This window comes from Nannospalax galili, unplaced genomic scaffold (assembly GCF_000622305.1).
Source record: "Nannospalax galili isolate Female #2095 unplaced genomic scaffold, S.galili_v1.0 scaffold1024, whole genome shotgun sequence".
Lineage (NCBI taxonomy): Eukaryota > Metazoa > Chordata > Mammalia > Rodentia > Spalacidae > Nannospalax > Nannospalax galili.
Genome location: NW_008351455.1, coordinates 514674 through 535293, shown reverse-complemented (window position 1 = coordinate 535293; position 20620 = coordinate 514674). Strand labels below are relative to the sequence as shown.

The 20620-nt window shown below is 40.7% G+C and overlaps 1 protein-coding gene across 5 annotated transcripts in view; it reads left to right on the top strand.

Moving 5' to 3' along the window:
• Ankrd44 (ankyrin repeat domain 44) overlaps positions 1-20620 on the top strand; it is a 350075-nt gene that overhangs the window by 200744 nt on the left and 128711 nt on the right. For all 5 annotated transcript variants that reach the window (XM_017801989.2, XM_017801990.2, XM_029553616.1 and 2 more), the window contains exons 5-8: positions 5739-5939; positions 6295-6382; positions 10280-10422; positions 11462-11674. In XM_017801989.2, coding sequence (XP_017657478.1) covers positions 5739-5939; positions 6295-6382; positions 10280-10422; positions 11462-11674 — 645 coding nt within the window. The remainder of the gene's footprint in view (positions 1-5738; positions 5940-6294; positions 6383-10279; positions 10423-11461; positions 11675-20620) is intronic.

Here is a 20620-nt window from a genome sequence, read left to right as displayed (position 1 = left end):
TTTAGGAGAAATACCAGGATCCTCCCTGGTGTTTGTTCATTAAAAAATAACAAAGGCTTTGAAAGAGTGCCGTGGACTTGGTGCCAGTGCTGCTAGTCTGTGAACTATGAGCTCACCTGTGGTGAGCAGAGTGAGCATTCCAAAGCTTTTAGGGAAGTTAATAACATACCTGGGGTGTGGTGGCTCATGCCTTTAAGTAATCCTGGCATTCAAGAGTCAGAAGCCAGAGGAGCTTTAAGGCCAGCCTGTGCTACACAGGGAGCCACATCTGGATAAGCAAAACAAATGAATAAACAAGCAAAAAGAATAAAAGAAAGAAAAAAATTTACAAAAAGAAAAAATTCATACTTTTTAGATTTACCAATAAGTTCATTTGTCTTTGTCTTTTATCATTTTAAAACTCTAATTACTTTCTATTATATTTTTCAAAAGTACTGGCTTTTAAAAATATTTTTATTAAGTAATGGTTCTTTATGTACTTGAAATAATAATAAAAAAAAATCTCTGAGACTGGTTCTTACTGTGTAGTCCAGGCTGGCCTTGAACTTGTGATCCTCTTGCCTGAGCTTTCTGAGAGCTGGGATTATGGCCTGGACCACCATGTTTACCTAAAATAATAGTTGTTAAAAGTTACTCCTTCACCAAAGATCACTTGAAAAGCCATTGTTTAAGAATCTTTTCTTGATTCAGAACATATTTTTCTTCCCTTTCCTGTGCTAGTTTCTTTCACACCTTATAAATTTTGTCAGAGCAAAAAAAAAATTATTTTTAGCCAATGTGTGAATACAGAAAAAGAAAGTCTTTTTTGGTTAAAAAAGTATTCTCTTAAACAGGCATAAAATTGCTTCCTTATAAAATGCTTCCAACCTTAAAATTTTAAAAAGATTTTGATTTATTGTTTTTTAAATTTTTATGTGCATGTGTGTTTTGTCTACATGTATGTAAGTGCATCTGTGTTGTGCATTGCCTGTGGAGGCCAGAAGACAGTGTTGCATACCCTGGAACTAAAGTTACAGATGGTTGTTAGCTACCATGTGGATGCTGGGAACTGAACCTGGGTCCTCTGCAAGAGCTGCCAGAGCTCTTAACCACTGAGCAATCTGCCTAGTTCCAAGATTAAAAATTTTGAAATAGGAATGCAGTTTTAAAATGGGTCTTTTTAAATCAAAGATTTGGTGTGGCCCAAATCTTATATTAAATTTCTATCAAATATATTCAGCCAGCTTTGCAGGTTAAAGCTTCAGCATTTAAAATGTAAGTAACTGACGAGAATTAACATCTGTATGTGTTTATGCCAGGATGTATTTGACTGAGATCATTAGAGTAAGTGCTGGCCTGGTAGAAAATGTTGGAGCCTGAGTCACCCTGGCTGATAAGTCATCACCCTGAGTGTCATCCATCCTGCTTGTGAAATGGGGCTGCTTGTGAAAAGGAAAGGATTGGCCCAGAGAACCACTCAGCCATCTTCATTTTGTATGCCTATGAATTTAATGCTGTAATCTTTTTTTATTTTTAAACTGGGTATTAGTCCTAGGTTTGTGCATGATAGGCAAGTGCTCTACCATTAAGCTACATCCCCAGCCCTGAAACCATCTTAAACTATTGCATTTCCTATTTCAAAAAGTAATTTTTGGAAATGAAGAACTCCTCTTTTGCATGCTGTGTAGTTCTTGATTGAGTCCTCTCTCTTTAATGTGAGTAATCGTGTAAACAGATACAGAAATGAGATGAGAATGGCAGAGTTAAAGCTTTCTATAAAAGTACAGAAATGAAGGTCATGAGTCTTCAACGTGCCTTTGATCTATAAGAATGTGCGTGTGAAAGGCCAATGTGGCCACATTTGCAGTCCCATGAGAATGGCCTAAAGCTCAGAGACATTAGAGAACCTACGTCATACTTTTTTCTCCCTTCTGGTAATGAATTTGAACTGTTTTCCTTACTGTGTAACCCAAAATGTCATTCACAGTCACCTTGCCTCCAAAATGGATGATTGTGTAAGAACCTCATGCTCTATCTTTGCAAGTCTAATAATATTCACTTGGTGATTTCAAAGAATTTGGGGAGATTTAAGTTGTTGATTGCCTGCATTCCTTGTGTTAGTCTGGTTTCTGTGTCCAATTTTCCCAGTTCCCTCCTGGGCTGCTGATGCACGCCTCAGCTTGGTGTGCAGGACTCATGGTCTCACTCCAAATGCTTTTTGTTCGTTATGCAGAACACTGGAGCTCTGTATGTCCTCCCCCCAAATTCTCTGTTCACTCTACTGTGCAGCAAGGGCTTTGAGTCCTTGCTCTTTAACAAGGGGCCTCTGACTCAGCAGCTGCTGCCCTCCTTAGAAGGTGACTTTGTTTTAAATAGTATTTTTCCAGCAAATAAAATTTTAACCATATTTAATGATTTTCTGTTTCTGACAGGTCAATGAAGGGCCTAAACTAGGGAGTTGGCAAACTTTTTCTGTAAAGGACTAGATAGCAAATATGTGTGGCTGTGTAGTTTCCTTGTGGTCTCTGACACAACTCCTCAGCTCTGCTGTGATATTCTGAAAGTTGGCATGGACATTGTGAAAGCAAACAAACATGGTCGTGCCCCAGTAAAACTTTATTTATAAAACAAATCACAATTTATGTATGATTCAAATATTTATTCCTTTATTTATTTTTATCATTTTTATATTTATGAGTTTTTGCCTGCATGTAAGTGCACCCATGTTGTGCAATGCCTGAAGAACCCAGAAGAGGGCTTCAGATCCCCTGAAATGTGAGTTATGGAAGGTTGTTAGCCACCATGTGGGTGCTGGGAATCAAACCTGGGTCCTCTGCAAGAGCAGCCAGTGCTCTGAGCCATCTCTGCAGCCCAGTTATTTATTTATTTTTTTTAACCTCAAAATACCAATGATAGAAAGCTTTCCATAGGAGTAGTAAGAAGTTTTAGCTCTGGGCCTTACACCTTGCTTACATTTGTATTGTTTTACTTTAATTCTTGGGTATCTTGCATGGATCCTGTCTCCACCTCCCCTCTCAATGCTGGGGATTGAACCTAAAACCTCACATACTAGGCAAGCACTCTGTCACTGAGCTATATCCTAATGTCCATTTGACTTTTATCTTAAGACAGGGTCTCACTAATTTGCCCAAGCTGTCCCTAAACTCATTCTGCAACTTAGGCTAGACTTGAATCCACAGTCCTTCTGCCACAGCTGAGATCACAGGCTCAGCCAATATTGGGATTCTTTTAGTGTAAAGGTACAGATTAGAATCTGTACATAAACTTGGAGGCTATTATTGCATATGAAGGTACACTTAGAGTCAGTGAATAGAGAGGGCAAGCCTTACCTGCACAGTATTCTGGAAGTACCATTCTTCCCTGAGGACATTTCTGTTGTGAATGAGAGAATATCCTGGGTTGTGGTAACTGAGGGCACAGTGCCAGCCCTGAGGTAAATGCCAGCTACAGTGCTTTCCTTTTTAAACTAAATAAATACAACTGGAGATTCCAGTATTGTCTTCTGATACTGCAATTGACTGTCTATGCATCCAAATAGCCTTCCTAACTTTTCAGACCAAAGTTGATAGGAGTATGCTTTTCTTATTCTAAAATCTCATATCATGACTTTTTAGACTTGAGCCCTACTGGTGTTTCTTTCAGTCTTCTGTTACTTCTAGCAGAGCTTCATGCATAAGTAAGCATCATAATGCATGTAGGGCCTATGAGATGGACCAAGCCTGACAGCCTGAGCTTAGCCCCCAGAACCCACATGGTAGAAGTAAAGAACTGACCCCCATAAATTGTCCTTGAGCACACATATACACATAAATAAATAAATAAATGTATCTATGTGTACATGTTTCACTTTAAAGTGGGTTCAGGAAATATCGAGTAGTATTTTATTTTGTCACTGTATTAGTTACTTTTCTGTTGCTGTGATAAAACACCATAACCAAGGCAGCTTATTGAAGGAAGGATTTATTTGTGCCTACAGTTCTAGAGGGGTAAGAGCCTATAATGGTGGGGGAGGCATGGCGGCAGAGGTGTCTAGAACAGAAAGCCTAGTGATCACATCTTCAAGCAGGCACAGAAAGAAGAGAGCAATTAGATAATCTGACAAGGCATAACTCTCAAAGCCCACCCTCTCAGTGATGTGCTTCCTCTGGCAAGGTCACATCTCCTAAAACTTCCCAAAACAGCAGTACCACCTGGGGACAAAATGTCCAAATACTTGGAGCCTATGGGGGACAGTCTCATTCAAACCACCACAGTCAGCCTGATTGAAGATGGACAGCGTATATCTAGTGTTTATTTGTTTGGGTCCTGTTAGTTTACTGGGTTTTATTTGTTTCATCTAGTAGAGTATCCTAAAGTTACCACACTAGCCAGTTAAATTGTATGATAAGATTTCCACAGTAAATTTCCTTGGGTGCTTGTTCAAGTTAGCCATTCATCTCAATATGTTGCTACTTCTGACTTATGGAACATTCTTTTTGTTAGTCATTCACATCCTTGCTCAAAGTATTGATTTTTCTGAGTTCAAATCATCTATCTTGGAGCACTATTATACACTCATGTGTAAAAGCAGTTTGGACAGACTGTGTTGTGAGGATTGAAATACCCAAAGGTAACTTCTTGGTCCTTGAAGGGTGGCAACAATGTGGTACTGATGCCTTTCATTGGCTTCATTGATGCCAAAATGACAAGATGTCCTTGGAGACTCCTAACTGGTTCCAGGGAAGTCTCTGGAAGTAGAGAGAAGCAGCAGGTAAATATTCTCTTCTAGAAAGGAACTATATCATTCACTTGACTGAACAGAAGAGAAAGTATAAAAAAAGCTGAAATCTAGTAGGATCTTGGGTAGACACAAGTACCTGATTCCATTGTACAGCTAGGGTTGAAAGTAATAGGTGAAGAGACTAGGAACTCGTTGGGCCAATAGAAGAAAAATCAAAATCAAGAGTCTCAATAAAGTTTTTAAAGAAGTCAACAGTAATAAAAAAAGTTACTCATTATATCCAGACATGGTGGTGTACACCTGTATCTCAGCACTTAGGAGGCTGAGGCAGAAAAGTCATGAGTTGGAGGCCAACTTGGGCTACATTGTGAGTTCCAAGGCAGCCTGGGAAATTTATTGTGACCATGTCTCAAAAAACAAAACAAAGCAAAACAACAGCAAAAGGAATTACCTGTTATAATGGAAAAGTTGGAAAAAGATGGAACCATTTTATTGCTTTAAGCTGAGACAGTGCACTAGCAGACATGTAATTTTCTTTGACTACATACTGATCACACAAGATGGAAGGTTGTGTATTATATGATGGCACAGAGAACCAAGATTCATAAAGTGATCCCAGAATGTGTGATGGGCTTTGGAAGTTTGTTGGCTTATTGCTAGACACTTCTAATTTTAGATGATCATTTGTGGACTTTTTTCTTATAGCTACTTTACCTGGGCGTGCAAATGTGCATATGTACACCTCATAAGAAAATTGTCCTTAGAGGATTGATTTGATTTTAGAGGGAAGCCAGGGCTTTTGGTCTGACAAAGCAAGATGGGGTGAATCTGTCCCACTCTGTGTTACTCTCCCCACGTCTACCACATGATCTAGCACATCTGGAGCCTGCCTGGGAGGGCAGCACTCCTCCCAGTCTCGCTGTTCTCACTATACTTCCTGTGTCTGGAGCAACGTCTTATACTCAGTGAGTAGTGACTGAGTATTTGTCAGTGACCCTGCATACTGCTTTTGTTGTAGGAAGCAGTGCAAGTATTGATTAAGCACTCTGCTGATGTCAACGCGAGAGACAAGAACTGGCAGACCCCGCTCCATGTGGCAGCAGCCAATAAGGCTGTCAAATGTGCAGAAGTCATCATTCCACTACTGAGCAGTGTCAATGTCTCTGACCGAGGGGGGCGCACAGCCTTGCACCATGCGGCTCTGAACGGCCATGTGGAGGTAAGTGTTCACATCATTGGGAACTGGGACACTCCAATCAGATCCTGTTAACTACAAGCATGACCATTGGGATTGCTGAGACTTTTAGATAATGTGAGGATAATGTGAGGTGCATCACTTGGCAGCTCTACTCCATTCTCAAATCTAGAGCCATAATGAATTGAAAAAGTAGGTTGTCATTTCATTCTTTTCCTTTGACACCTGCCACATGGCCTGTTGTGACATCAGCTTCCTACTCCAGATCTCCAACTTGCTGTTAGGGTTGATGTTAATTTGGTTCAGATCACCTCCAGGCAGTGAGGAGCCCTCATTATTACAGAGGGAATGCTTGATTTCATTATTGGTTATCTTTCAGATGGTCAGCTTACTCTTGGCTAAAGGGGCCAACATCAATGCCTTTGACAAGAAGGACCGACGTGCCCTCCACTGGGCAGCATATATGGGTAAGGATTCGTGCATAGAAAGCAAAGTACAGGGGAATTTTTACTTACACAGTGGTAAGTGATTGCCTAACTTTCACAAGGCCCTAGGTTTGATCCCCAGCCCTGCAAGCAAGCAGGAAAACAAACAAACAACAGCAACAACAAAACACAAACAGATGACCTTAACTACAGAAGCTGCAGGCCTCTTGTTGACTATGTAGGCTTTCTTGGGCAATTCTGACTTCAAGCTTGGGTTCTCCTTGAATGAAGATTTGGCCCATTTTCCTGGCACATGTAGGGTGCTCTAGTTGGACAGCTGCCTTCTCAGAGGTTTACTTATCCCACAAAGAGGGGGAGGATGAATCATGGCCTGGACCTCTTTGAGCATTCCTCACTCTGGGTTGGAAAGCTACACACACTGCTCTTATTTTAGCTTGTTATGGCATTAAATAAAGTGTTTAGAAAAGAAAGAAGATTGGTTAGCCAAGTAAGGACACCCGCGCTGTTTGTCTTTTCATTTCTGAATATCTTTGAAAGAAAGAAGGGAAGGAAGAGAGGAAACCTCTTGGCTGTTTTGAAGGTGGGGGTATGGAATCACCCTAGGTCAGACTTCTGCTGCACTGGGCACAAAGCAGGGACCCTCACACCTCCTCCTGTCCACCTCACCTGCTGGAGGTGAAGAAGAGTTGTATGTCTGCTCTTCCCTTTTCACTTTGATTGCTATAAAGACCGCAGATAAATAGTAGACCTCACCGTTTATTCCAAGGCAGACATAGGGAATGAAGAACTAAGGTTCTTCTGTGTATTTCTAACTGGAGAGCATCCAGTACTTAGAATATAGAATTCTATCAACACCTAGTTGCACACAAGCTGATGCCCATTTGTGGGATATTGTTTGGTAAATTTTGGAAGATCCACACAATGGGATACCATTCAGTACAATGATGATGTTCATGGATGTTTAGAAACATGGAAAGATTCTGTGATACACTAAGGGGAAATACATTATGAAGAAATATGAATAATGCGATCTTCTTTTCTGTGAAAACATCTATATAGTGAAGGCAAATTTGGAAAATATACTGAAATATTAGCTAAGTATCCCTAAGAATTGGTGTTTGTTTTCTTTTGAACTCATTTTTGAATCCTTTTCACATGGATACATGTCTTTTATCATCCTTTTGTTTGTATTTGTTTGTTTGTTTGTTTGTTTGTTTGAGACAGGGTCTCCCTGTAGCCCCAACTGGCCTGGAAGTCCCTATGGAGACCAGGCTGCCCTTGATCTCACAGAGGTCCTCTTGTCTCTGCCTCATGCGCCACCATGCCCAGCCTTTTATCATCATTTAATAATTAACATTACTTATAGGGGGATGAAAGAGTGAGTTAGGGCAGAAATGAAATAAATCATGTTGCTACAGATTTCTAAATGAATCTTTAGACTTAAAAAGCCCAAGAATCTTAAAACTTTGTAAGAATTAACTCTTTATATAGCAGAGCATGACCTTGAGCTCCTGATCCTCCTGCTTTCCAACTGCTGGGATTACAGGTTTGTGTCACTGTGCCTGGCTCACTCTGTCTCTGTCACTGTTTCTCTCTCTGTCAAGTATCACAGACTTTTGAGTTGGCTGAGATCAATTAGATGGCTGCAATGTCCCTGTAGGCCTGGAGCCAGTGAGTGTTTGTCATGAAAGAGCTGTTTGGGCAAAACATACACTGAGATACACGAAGAATCTGGGGCTTCAAGCTCATTCTTGTTGGTTATAATTAAAACATTTTGCTGGCCTGAAGAAGGTCTTTACTGTGTGTGTATCAGGACACAAACAGGAACAAATATAGGTGACTATCTTTAGGAGATAATTGTGTAAAACCAGGACAGATAGCTTGAAATAGCTCTACTAGTAATAGAAAAAAAATTATACAAGTCTTTGGAGAAAAAGAGTCAGTTTTTGAAAAACTTTATTTTACCTTTGAGAATTTCATACAAGTATTGTATTGCATTATTTCCGTCCCCCCAGTTCACCTCCAACTCCTCCCATGCCCCCACCTACTCCCTCTCAATTTCTTGTCTTCTTTAATTATTATTGTTATATGTACCTAAATGAATAAGTAAGTATACGTATATTTAATACACTGAGTCCATTTATTGGTGCTTATATGTACCTGTGTTTAGGGCTGCCCACTTGGGATTAGATAGCCTCTTAGGGAGCTAGTCCTTGAAGAAAACTGATTCTCCCTCTCTCAGCATCCATTAATTGCTTGTAGCTCTTCATTTTAGGTGAGACCTTGTGTGAAATTTTCCCTATTCACCTTAGTATGTCAGTTGGTTTTGTCATTATGCAGATCTTGTTAGACTCCCATACTGTGGAAATTTCATTGGTGTAGCTTCCCTATCATGTCTAGAATGCATTAATTAGCAGTAGGTATCTTGTCCTTCTGGCTTTTACAGCCTTCCCACACCCTCTTCCTCCATGTTCCTGGTGTTTAGGTGTAGAAGTTGTATTGTAGATGTATCACTTAGGTCTGAGCATCTCACAGTCATTTATTTATTCCACAGCTATAAAGCTGTGGAACTTTATAGTAGTCTACATCTATTGCAAAAAGAAATGTGTTTGATGAGTGGTGAGAAGTACAATTGTCTGCAAATAGAAGGCTATGTATTTAGAATATAGCAATAAATTACTTGGAAAGAGTCAAATTTTAATAAAACAAGCCAATACTGGTCTCTCTGTCTTTCTTCCTCCCTGTGGCACCCCGCCCCATGTACTCATGTGTACATTTTAGGTCCTAGAGTCAGTATTGGTCTTGTATCCTTCAATTAACAACCATGTTTATAGCAACTAACTTGAAGCTTTGTCATCTTCGGTTATGAAATAAAGGGCAAAAACATTTCTCATGCTAAACAGAGTAAATAAGAGAACAGAGTTCAAATGCCCACAGGGGTTGAGATTAGAAAGGTTTCTATTTAGTGACTAATTCATACGAGTTATTTTATGTGGAACCATATGAAATTGCCTTTCTATGGGTTGAAAACCAGCAAAGCAATAGCACTTTCAGATTTAACAATAATCTGGGGACATTCTGATTACTTGATTTTTGTCTTTAATCAGTTTTTCTGTTCTAAATTGTTGCTGTTGGATTCTTTTGGTGAGGAATGGCAAGAAGTGTTTCCATCTTTTTTTAAAAAAATATTTATTTATTTTATGTATATGAGTGTTATGCTTGCTTGTGTGTAAGTGCACCCATGTTGTGCACTGCCCATGGAAACCAGTAGAGGGTGTTGGATCCCTTGGAACTGGAGTTCTGGACAGTTGTTAGCCACCCTGTGGGTGCTGGGAATTGAACCCTGGTCTTCTGCACAAGCAGCCAGTGCTGCTCTTAACCACTGGGCCATCTCTCTAGCTCCAACTGTTTCCATCTTAAAAGAACTTTTTTGTTGTTGTTGTTATTTCTTTTTTTTTTTGAGACAGGGTCTTACCAAGTTGTCTAGTCTGGCCTGGAACTTGCTATGTAGCCCTCACTGGCCTTCAACTTGCAATCTGCTTGCCTTAGCCTCCCAGCTGCTGGAATTGCAGGTATGTGCCACTTCCAGCGTTAACAGGCTGTAAAAAGGTGCTAATATAGAGTATCCGGACTTTCTTTGCTCTCACAGTGACAACCATCAGTCATCACCTCTGCTACACCTCCTGGAGGCCTTACAGATGAATCATCTTTTTTCTTCCAGTGACATTTATATAATGTCTATACATAGTACATATTCAGTAAATATTTGTTGAGTATTTTCCATGAGGCAGTTTTTTTTTTTTTAAATGGATCAGCAGTATATTGGTGATGATAAAAGCTAGTAGCGATCATTTGGGTGCAATGAATTGTCATATTGTCATAAAGGTAATGATATTCCCTGCTGCTTTGTTTGTCAAGGCCACCTGGATGTTGTGGCACTGCTCATTAACCATGGCGCAGAAGTTACCTGTAAGGATAAGAAGGGTTACACCCCTCTGCATGCCGCAGCCTCCAATGGGCAGATCAATGTCGTCAAACATCTCCTGAACCTGGGGGTGGAGGTAAGCCACTATGGATGCATCACTGCATAGCCTGTGTGTTTGGGGGTTTTCTGCTGTTCTGAAATGAAATCCTGTGTGTATTTTCATTCAAGGGGAAAAAACATTATTTCCTTGCATCCTATATTTTTGAATTTGTGTGAACTAATAGATAGTAATAGGCCATCCATTAGTGGGAAACCAGAACCAGGCTAAGTCTATCCATAGATAGAGAAATATATAAACATTTGTAGTCTACGTAATATATACTAATCATACATTTAAAAAAGACTGGTCTGGTCTAGGGTTCCTCATCCACCTTCAGAAGCTAACCTTGGACATCACAGCTTACATGAAAGAATGGATGGCAGGGATAATTGGGACACATTTGATATTGATTTGGACCTGTTGGCCAGTCCTATTCTCCTTCAACTAGGAGCAGTGGGGAGGCCCTGGACATCCTTCTCTGGAGGAAAGGGGAACTGCCATGTTCTTTCTGAGACCCGGATGGTGATACCCAGCCCCAGAGCAGGTCTTAGAAAGCAGTAGGGAGCCATGGACTAAGCACATCTCAGTACAGAACCACAGCTCTGCTGCTAGATGCAGCTGGTGAGGAGTCAGACTCCAGAGTGAAACCAGAGTGGGTTCTGAGCCTGCCTTGTGTGCATCGGATCCACAGGCACCTCTCCTTTTGTCCCCCACCCCCTCTTCATGATCTTTCTCCAGCCCATGAGTTAGGGGGCTATCTTTTTCTCTCCTGGCATTTCAACAGCAGCTTCACTTTTCACCCCTTTTCCTTTCTTTAGCTGGAAAAAAAACCCCCTCTGCAGGATGAAACCTCTAACTCCCTCCAGGTCATTTTTTGTCACATTCAATTTTGCCTGTCTTTACCCTGGGGAGACAAGTGTTCTCAGGATAGCCTGCTGTGGAGAGAGTAAGCTCTGAATAATTATGCTGACGGATGGATATTTCCTTTCTCTCGCTAGAGCCATTAGGCTTTTTGTGGCAAATGGAGTAAATTGGCTCCAGTGATTTTAATTGCTCTGTGTTGGACGCTTTGCAGATTGATGAAATCAATGTCTATGGAAACACGGCACTTCACATCGCCTGCTACAATGGCCAGGATGCTGTTGTTAATGAGCTGATCGACTATGGTGCTAATGTGAACCAGCCCAACAACAGTGGCTTCACCCCTCTGCATTTTGCTGCGGCCTCTACTCATGGTGCTTTGTGTCTAGAATTGTTGGTAAATAACGGGGCCGATGTGAATATTCAGGTATGACACTCTTGGTCTGTTTGTCGTAAATATCTGTGCATTGAGCCTTAGTTTGAACAAAGCTATGCTGTCAGTTATGCTGTTTTCATGAATTGGAAGCACCTTGACTTACACAGCCTTATCCTGGATTGAGAGGCTATGGAAAGAGCTGGGTTGCTTCTCTAGTGTGGTGGTACCAGTAACATGGCACCCAGGCTCCAACCATGTCTCTTTGGTGGTTTAGTGAATGCTCCAGGGAAAATACTGGGCCTTAAGGGTACTGATTTAGCCCAGATTATATAGGCATCTATGGTTAGCTGATAGGGCAGAGATGCTGCAAATTCAAAGGAATGCCTAACTAATGATTATTCCCAACCTCAGCATGGTCTTCAAATGCTTTCCTTCAGCAAGCTGTACACAGTGGCTTCAGAGATGTACTAGATTGTAATGAGCACGGCATCAGCCCTGGAGTTGAGTAAAGACTGCCTTGCTCCCTATTGGTAGTGAGGGAGAACCTGAGATGAGATGTGATCTCTGGCCCTCATGGAATTCACAGTATAGTAAGGAAATACTCTCAGACAATTATGAGGACAAGAGAGAACATGATAAGTGCCCAGAGAGAAACTAACAAAGCTCTACAAAGGAGACGAAGCACATGCTAACTTGCTTCTTGTCTGGGGATAAAAAGCAGAGGTTGGTTTGGTGCTGAGATTACAAGTTGAGAGAAGGAGCCAGAGAGATCATTTGAGAGATGGTGTTTCCCACAAAGAATGGTGTGAGCACAGGAGGTAGGAGCTGTGGGTAGGAAAGCTTGAGTGACTGGCAATGCTCAGCTGGCTATGGTGGCTGGGCATGCAGTGTCATCCTCTGGGCGTTACTGGAATGTCCACGCCTGTAGCAGAAGAGCCCGGCCAGTGCCAGGAGATCTTCCTTCGTCCTCAGCTTCAACTTCTCGTCTCCCAGGCATGTGGGAACCTAAAGCAAAATTCCAGGATGTTCTATCTCTAATACTGAAAGTTCTCAGAGGCTTAATTTCAGCTTCTACGTGATAAAAGGTTTAATTTCAAACTTTTATGTGACAAAATAAAGCAGAAAAAGGAAGAAGCACACCAACTCTAAAGCAAAATTGAAAGGAGCAGTTCAGGGAAATTTTTGTGCAATATACATGGCAAGCAAAAGTTAAAATGCTTAATATGTAAAGAATTCATGCTAATCAACAAGAAAGTGTCTAAAAACTTAGAAAATTTAGGCAAAGCAGAACTTGAGCGAGACTATAATATCCATTAAGCCCATGAAAAAGAATTCTGTATCATTAGTAATTAGAAAAATACAGACTAATACTTTATTAAAAAGAATATTAATGTCATAAAGAATATTATTACCTGGTATTATCTCAGAAAAATAGATACGTGATTTAATTTTTACATTTTTTTCCCATTGTTTTTTGAGACAGAGTCTTGTTGTGCAGCCCAGATGGGCATGGAACTTGCTGTCTTCCTGCTTCAACCTTCTGAGAGCTGAGATTATAGGTGGACGACACCAGGCCAGCTCCACTTTTATAGTTTTAAGGAGTTATATGCTATGTGTATGCATAGAAAAAGAGTAAACTATCTAGAGTGTGTGTCACTGTTACTGCCCTTGGCTCATACTTACAGAGGCACAACATTTTGATCTAGTATTTTAGTTTCTTTTTCGTATTTAAAAAAAAAATCTTCTGATGATTATTAAATGGGCATGATATTTTTATATAAAAAGAGAGCTATTTTCATTTTGAGAAAAAAAAATAAATCCAGATGCAGTGGACCTAGAAAAGGGATGATTTCACAGTAACTGAAAATCAGTAAAACTAGTCTAGGTACGAGGTAATGAAGATGGAGATTGGGTTGGAGTCAACGGAAGTTGGAGGCTTTACAGAGAATCAACAAGATCTGGCTAGACACGGGAGAGGGGTTTGAAGATGGGCTTGAGGAATGGAATCTGGGGAAGGGAGATGACATTGCAAACTGGCTAAGTGTTCAGTTCTGGGTCCAGACTGCCTACCTGCTAGTTCTCACCTTGACTTCCGGTAACTAATCACATGCACTCTCTCTGATCTCAGTTCTTTAATTTGTAAAATTCAGGAAACAATAGCATCTTCTTCATGGGCTGGTTGTAAGGATTAAACATAGTTTTCACTCCTAAGTTGCACAGCACAGAGTCTGCCATCTTTAAGTCCTTAATATTGCTCGTATTCAGGAGAAAAGTAGGCTTAGGAGGTAAACTGATGCACTTAGTTTTTTTTTTTAATTGTTAGTCTTAAAATTTTACTACTTTCTTACCTATTTATTTTGTGTGCTGCATGTATATACATGTGGGGATGTATGCATGCCAATGGCAGGCATGTGGTATTCAGAGGACAACTTGTGGGAGTTGGTTCTCTCCACCATGTGGGTTTTGGGGATTGAATTCATGTCCTTAGGCTTGGTGGTGAACACCCTTATCTGCTGAGTGATCTCACTGGCCCTGCATTTACATGTTGAGAAATTGATTTCAAGCCTTTAGTACAGCCAGCCTGAGGATGAAATGTGATAGTGGAAGAGTAGTAGAGAATGGAAAACAGAAGCATCTCAGGTTGCCTCGTTCATATAAAGATGGCAGTTGAAACTGAGGAAAGGGTGGTTTCATCTAAGGAGAGAGTAAAAGCCTAAGAATGGGAAGGACATCTCCACAAGTCCTTGAATCTTAGGAGGAGGAAGAGCCAGAGAAAAGATGAGAAGAGGTAGAGAAGGGAAGAAAGAGCTGAAGTATTGTCACGAAGGTACAAGGAAGACAGAAACAAAGGAATGGCTGGTGAGTATTTCAGAGCTCTACATCCTGTAAGTGGAGGCTGCCTGAGGTCCCAGGAAGAGGTAAGAGGGCCACTGGAAGCGTGGAGGAGACCAAAGAGCTATAGGCCATGGTGGCAAAGAGTCTTTGTGTGGAGTTGAAGTCACAGAGTATGGTGACCAGGGAGCAAGAAACATGCAAGTGAGCAGACTGTCAGTGTCTCTAGGGCCGAGGATATCAGTGGACCTCTCAGAGGGAAGATGATGGCAGTTAGATGAAGGCACTGTCTTTGCAACCTTCCACTTAATTAGCTCACAGGTTGTCTGATGTTCCTCTCCCTCATGTCCTGATGCTCTCAGTGTGCTGATACCCAGAGCTAGAAGGCCACTTACTGGCATGCTGCCTGATCTTCCAGTTAGCTGCCTGGTGGTCAGTTCAGGCTTAACCTGTGTGTGTTAGTTGGTTTATGCCAGCCTTATCTTCGTTCCCATAAAATGGACCTGAATAAAAGCATATTTACTTCATTTTAATACTTAGGTTTTTCTTATAGACTCCGAATCTTAAATAGAATATGAGAAACACTGTTCAAAGCCTGAGGTGTTTATATGTATCTATTCACTGTGTGTTTGGAATCCTATTTGGCCTTCTTTCTTAGCCTCCCTTCTTCTCCTGTGTTTCTCTGTTCTGATTGTATAATTCCCTCAGGATCCTCCTTTGAGACTCAGTGTATATGCTAAACACACCCATCACCCACCATTTCTATAGAGCCATCCTGGCTGACTCAGGAGGCAACTTTCTAGTTAGAGTTGTTATCTCTCTGTTCCACATTGCTCTCAGATTTTGAAAAATGTTTGTGGATGATAGACAGTTTGTATTTGTTTAGATTTCTCAAAGTTTGAGGGAAACAGCGTATTGAAATGCAGCCACTACCCACACCCTGTTCACTTTGGTTTCCTCTTACAAAATACTAGGAGGTGTGTCTTTGTGAACAGTAACAAGATTGATGGGAAGAGAGGCTATGTACTCTGCGTGCATGCTACAGTCTTTAGTTTTTCTTACGCTGATCTCATTTTACTTTGCTTTGACTTTTCACCGTTTAACTGATAAAATAATAAAGACATGGTATTTTATACAAAAAAAGTACTGAAGATTCACTAGTAACTTGCCAATAAGAATACATAATTTTTCATCTCTACTATGGACCAGATTGTAAGTTTTGTAGCACCTCAAGAGTATTTTTGTAGACATTCAAAAGAAGGGTTCAAGAAGGTTCTATATACATAGCCACACTGGGTGAGACAGAAAAACAAACACAGCCATGTTGCCTGCCTTTTGGACACTGATATTTAGCCTGTCCATGATCTTAGTTGTTTTCAGTTCGTGGGCCTTATGCCTAGGGGAATGGAGCTGAAGTGTGTTGTGTATCTGCTGACGTGGGCCGGTTCCCTTCTCTGTTATGTATCACGACCAACTTACAGAATGGGTTGTGTCGCAAACTGGAAGAGACAGGAGGAAGCAGCAACAGGGACATGAACTTGGAATTTCGGAGGGGAAGTAAGGAAAAGAGGGGAATGAATATCCGAGCTCTTGCATATCATCTCTGGCCTTTGAACCACTAAAAACAAGATAAATTGGGATGTGTTTAGTTTTTAAAACCAGCATTTATATGTTCTTTTGTTGACTTAGGGGGCCTTGCTGGGTACCTGCATGTAAGGACACCCTGATTTAGTATAATCCCACAGGGATTATAGGCCACTGACCCCCCCATGACTATAGGAAGCATCATGCCACAGAGAAAATCCTGCTTTTAAGTCTCCAAGGAGTAGCAATGTCATTTAGGGAAAGTTTAGGGGATGTTGGAGCCTATTCAAAGAAGGCATTATGAACTAAAGAAAAATTAATGGATTTCTGAGGAATCTGATGGTCAAGAAAATTTGTACACTCCATTGAGTCAAGGATTTATTTTCTTGGACAGTGTTGGATTGTACCCCTGTAAAAAGTACTAATATTTGTCACAAAATAATCTTAATTCTCATTGCTTTCCTTTATGACTTAGGGTTTAACCATACCTAACTCATCAAAAGAGTTTCTTGTTTAATTAAACAAATTCTCAAAGCCCTAAATCTGATGATAAAATATACCTAGGAGGGGCTGGAGAGATGGCTCAGTGGTTAAGAGTACTGACTGCTCTTGCAGAGGACCCAGGTTCGATTCCTAGCACCCACATGGCGGCTACGAACTGTCCTTAACTCCAGGTCCAGGGGAATCCAACGCCCTCTTTTGACCTCTGTGGCATTGCATGAAACAGATGTACTCACATACATGCAGGCAATACACTTATATACATAAAATAAAAATTAAAAAGAATATATATATATATACACCTAGGAAATTGGAGGGACACTAGGAATTAAGAAATTTGTTGTTGTTGTTTGTTTTGTTTTAAAGCCAAGCCTTAAACAAATAGAAGGATTGAGCATAATCTTTCTGATGGGAACACAGGCAGTTTGACCCTTGTCCAAAGTTGTAGGGACAGCACCAATAACCAAGTCCCCTGTGTGAAGAAGTTTTCAGGCAACGAAATTCATTAAGCAATGGGCTTCTGCTCCCTTCATGCCATGTAAACAAAGCTGCCCTCAAATGGTGCCATAGTACTGTGTAGTGTTTCCTATGTTCTCTCCTCCAGCTGCACCATGGTACTTGTCGTGTTTCCTATGTTCTCTCCTCCAGCTGCACCATGGTACTTGTCGTGTTTCCTATGTTCTCTCCTCCAGCTGCACCATGGTACTTGTCGTGTTTCCTATGTTCTCTCCTCCAGCTGCACCATGGTACTTGTCGTGTTTCCTATGTTCTCACCTCCAGTTACACCATGGTACTGTGTAGTGTTTTCTATGTTCTCTCCTCCAGTTACACCATGGTACTGTGTAGTGTTTGCTATGTTCTCTCCTCCAGCTGCACCATGGTACTGTGTAGTGTTTCCTATACTCTCTCCTCCATCTCTGACACCTGTGTTCCTATGAGAAAAAAAATCAGCTATGGCCTAGACTCATGAGTAGATGAGCACAAGCAAAGGCCTGGAAAGATAGTTCAGAAGTAAGCATCATCTTCACCAAATAGCCAGCCTTTGCATCTGACTGACTGTGTTCAGCTCTGCTTATTTGTCCCCTTACCAGAGACCCAGATATTCCCAGGAAGGAGGCCCTGGTGTCTGCTGTTTCCCAAACAGGTCTGGATCTGCAAACTCCGTACTGTAGAAACCGGCTGGGTCTGCTTTGGCTCTCAGCCTTGGTAGAGCCTTTAAGCTCTTTTCCAGACACAGCAGAGAACTTAATTCAATATTTATGAAGATATTTCCTAAACACTGAAGTATTTATAGCTTTATATATATTTGATTAAATCATAATTACTTGTGTTTTTGTATTAAATTTAAGAGAAAATACTGGAGCAAAATTTGAAGAAATAGCACCACCTAGGGATAAATTGATGTCAACTCTGAAATCCCGCCTTCTGCCTCAGAGCCCTGGATTGTCTGTCCTCCCTCTTACTTGAGGAGTATGTATATTTTAAATCCTTATTGCAGAGTGTTCCTGGGTTTTGCACTTGCTGAGACTGTCTCCAGTGAAGACCAGGCTCTGGACTGAGAAGGTTTTTAGAAACTTCCACTTATACCGCACGATCTTCTCTTGATTGCTTTTCCTTTTCCTTTTCAAGTGTTATTTTCAGTAAGATGTCAGCCTTACTCCCATCCTTTTTCAATATTTTCTGATTCAGGCTATAATCATATTAAATGGATCTTCCCATTTACCTAAGAGTTTTTAATTATAGTGGTATTTTTTTTTCAAGTGAGGTGTAGTTAACCACTGTGATTAACTCTTACCTTGGCATCAACTTTGTGTAACTACTTTCTTCTTTTCTAGGGAATAGACTTATAACCCACATTCTAATCATGACTTAAACCCGAGTGTACTGTACAAGTTTGAAATAGGCGTATCCTTGCCCCAGTTTCAATTTTGTAGGTGTTAGGACATGATTTATATTACCAATTAGAAGTCTGGTTAGAGATAGACCCTGGTCCTTCCTAAGAGAACTTACTTCAATGAATATTTACTTTCCAAATGAAAGGTTTTTAAAACAGTCATTTTAAAGCATGAGTGTTTAGATTTTATCACAAATTGGACGTGCATGTGTGAAACAACTTCTTCCTCCTCCTCCTTCTTCTTCTTCTTCTTCTTCTTCTTCTTCTTCTTCTTCTTCTTCTTCTTCTTCTTCTTCTTCTTCTTCTTCTTCTTCTTCTTCTTCTTCTTCTTCTTCTTCTTCTTCTTCTTCTTCTTCTTCTTCTTCTTCTTCTTCTTCTTCGGTCTTTTTTTGAGACAGGGTCTCCCAGTAGTCCCAGCTGGCCTGAAACTCACTATGTAGACCAGGCTGGCCTTGAACTCACAGAGACCCACCTGCCTCTGCCTCCTGAGTGCTGAGATTAAAGCTGTGCTACCATGCTCAGCTTGAAACTTCATTTTAAATCTCAGACTTGAAGAAACATTTCTCCTGAAATTTAGGAAAATAGCAATAACACAAATTTTAAAAATATTTGAGGGCTGGTGACATGGCTCAGCAAGTAATGGTGCCTGTCACCAAGCCTGATGACCTGAGTTTGATCCCTGAGACCTACATAGTGGAAGGAGAGAACCAAATCTCTCAAATTGTCCTTTGACCTCTACATATGTACAGTGGCACAGAGACACCACCCTCCCGCATGTGCACTAAATAAATACAAATATAATAAAACACACACACACACACACACACACACAGTTGAACAAAGACACAGGCACTCTTTACCTTAAGTTCAAACCCATCGTATGTTCAAAATGTCTTCAGTACACCTAGCCACAGGACATCCCAGTTTGGCAGTAGTCTGCAGTAGTTGTCTATGGCTTACCTGCATGCTTGCAGGACTGATCAGGAGCTACTGCCCCTGCTGCCACCCTTGTCTCAAAGGTTTCATACCATATATTGTAGCCCAGGAGAAATCAACATTCAAAATTTGAAGAAGAGTTTCCATTGAATGTGACTTAGTATTGCATGATCGTAAGATTAAGAATTGTCAAGTTGGGGCTGGAGAGATGGCCAGTGGTTAAGAGCACATACTGCTCTTGCAGAGGACCTCAGTTTGGTTCCCAGCACCCAAGTTGGGCAGCTCACAATAATCTGTAACTCCAGATCCAGGGACTCCAATGCCCTCTTCTGGTTTCTATGGGTACCTGCACTCATGTGCACACACACACACACACACACACACACACATACACACACACATAATTAAAAATAAAAATGCAGGCTGGAGAGATGGCTCAGTGGTTAAGAGCATTGGCTGCTCTTGCAGAAAATCTGGGTTCAGTTCCCAGCACCCACATGGCAGCTCACAACTGTTCATAACTCCAGTTCCAGGGGATCTGATGCCCTCTTCTGGCCTGCGCAGGCATTGCAGGCACATGGTGCACCTACATACACTCAGGGAAAACACTCATATGCTAAAATAAAAGTAAATAAAATTTAAAAATGATAAGATAAATAAAATCTTAAGAGAATTGTCACATGGAGCCATTGTGAGTTGGCGCTAATCTGTATATGCAGTCTACTGGAGATGCTTCAAAATAAGTGATATTTTCTTTGGGGCTCATTTTCAAAAGATATTTTTATTTTGTGATTGACTATAGGAATTTGATCTTTGGTATGGCAACAGCCAATATGGAAGTACTATATGTTTTCCACCCTTTGTCTTAGTCTATTTTAGGAAGTTCCATAATTTTTGTTGTAAGACAAAATTCAGCACACATTTCCAGGTAATCATTAAAATGGCAATTTCTTTTCTTTCTTTTTTTTTTTTTTTTTTTTTTTTTTTGTCTTTTTGAGACAGGGTCTCTCTGCAGCCCCAGCTGTCCTGAAACTCACTACATAGACCAGGCTGGCCTTGAACTTGCAGAGATCAGCCTGCCTCTGCCTCCCAAGTGCTGGGATTAAAGGCGTGTGCCACCACACTTTCTTAATCAGTTATGTGTTTTCATTCTGTCATTTATAATGAGTGAAGAATGAGATTCTCTTTGTGATAAATCAAATGTATTCTTTATGGAAGTAAAATGTAGGGAATGGTAAAGGGTTTTGTTT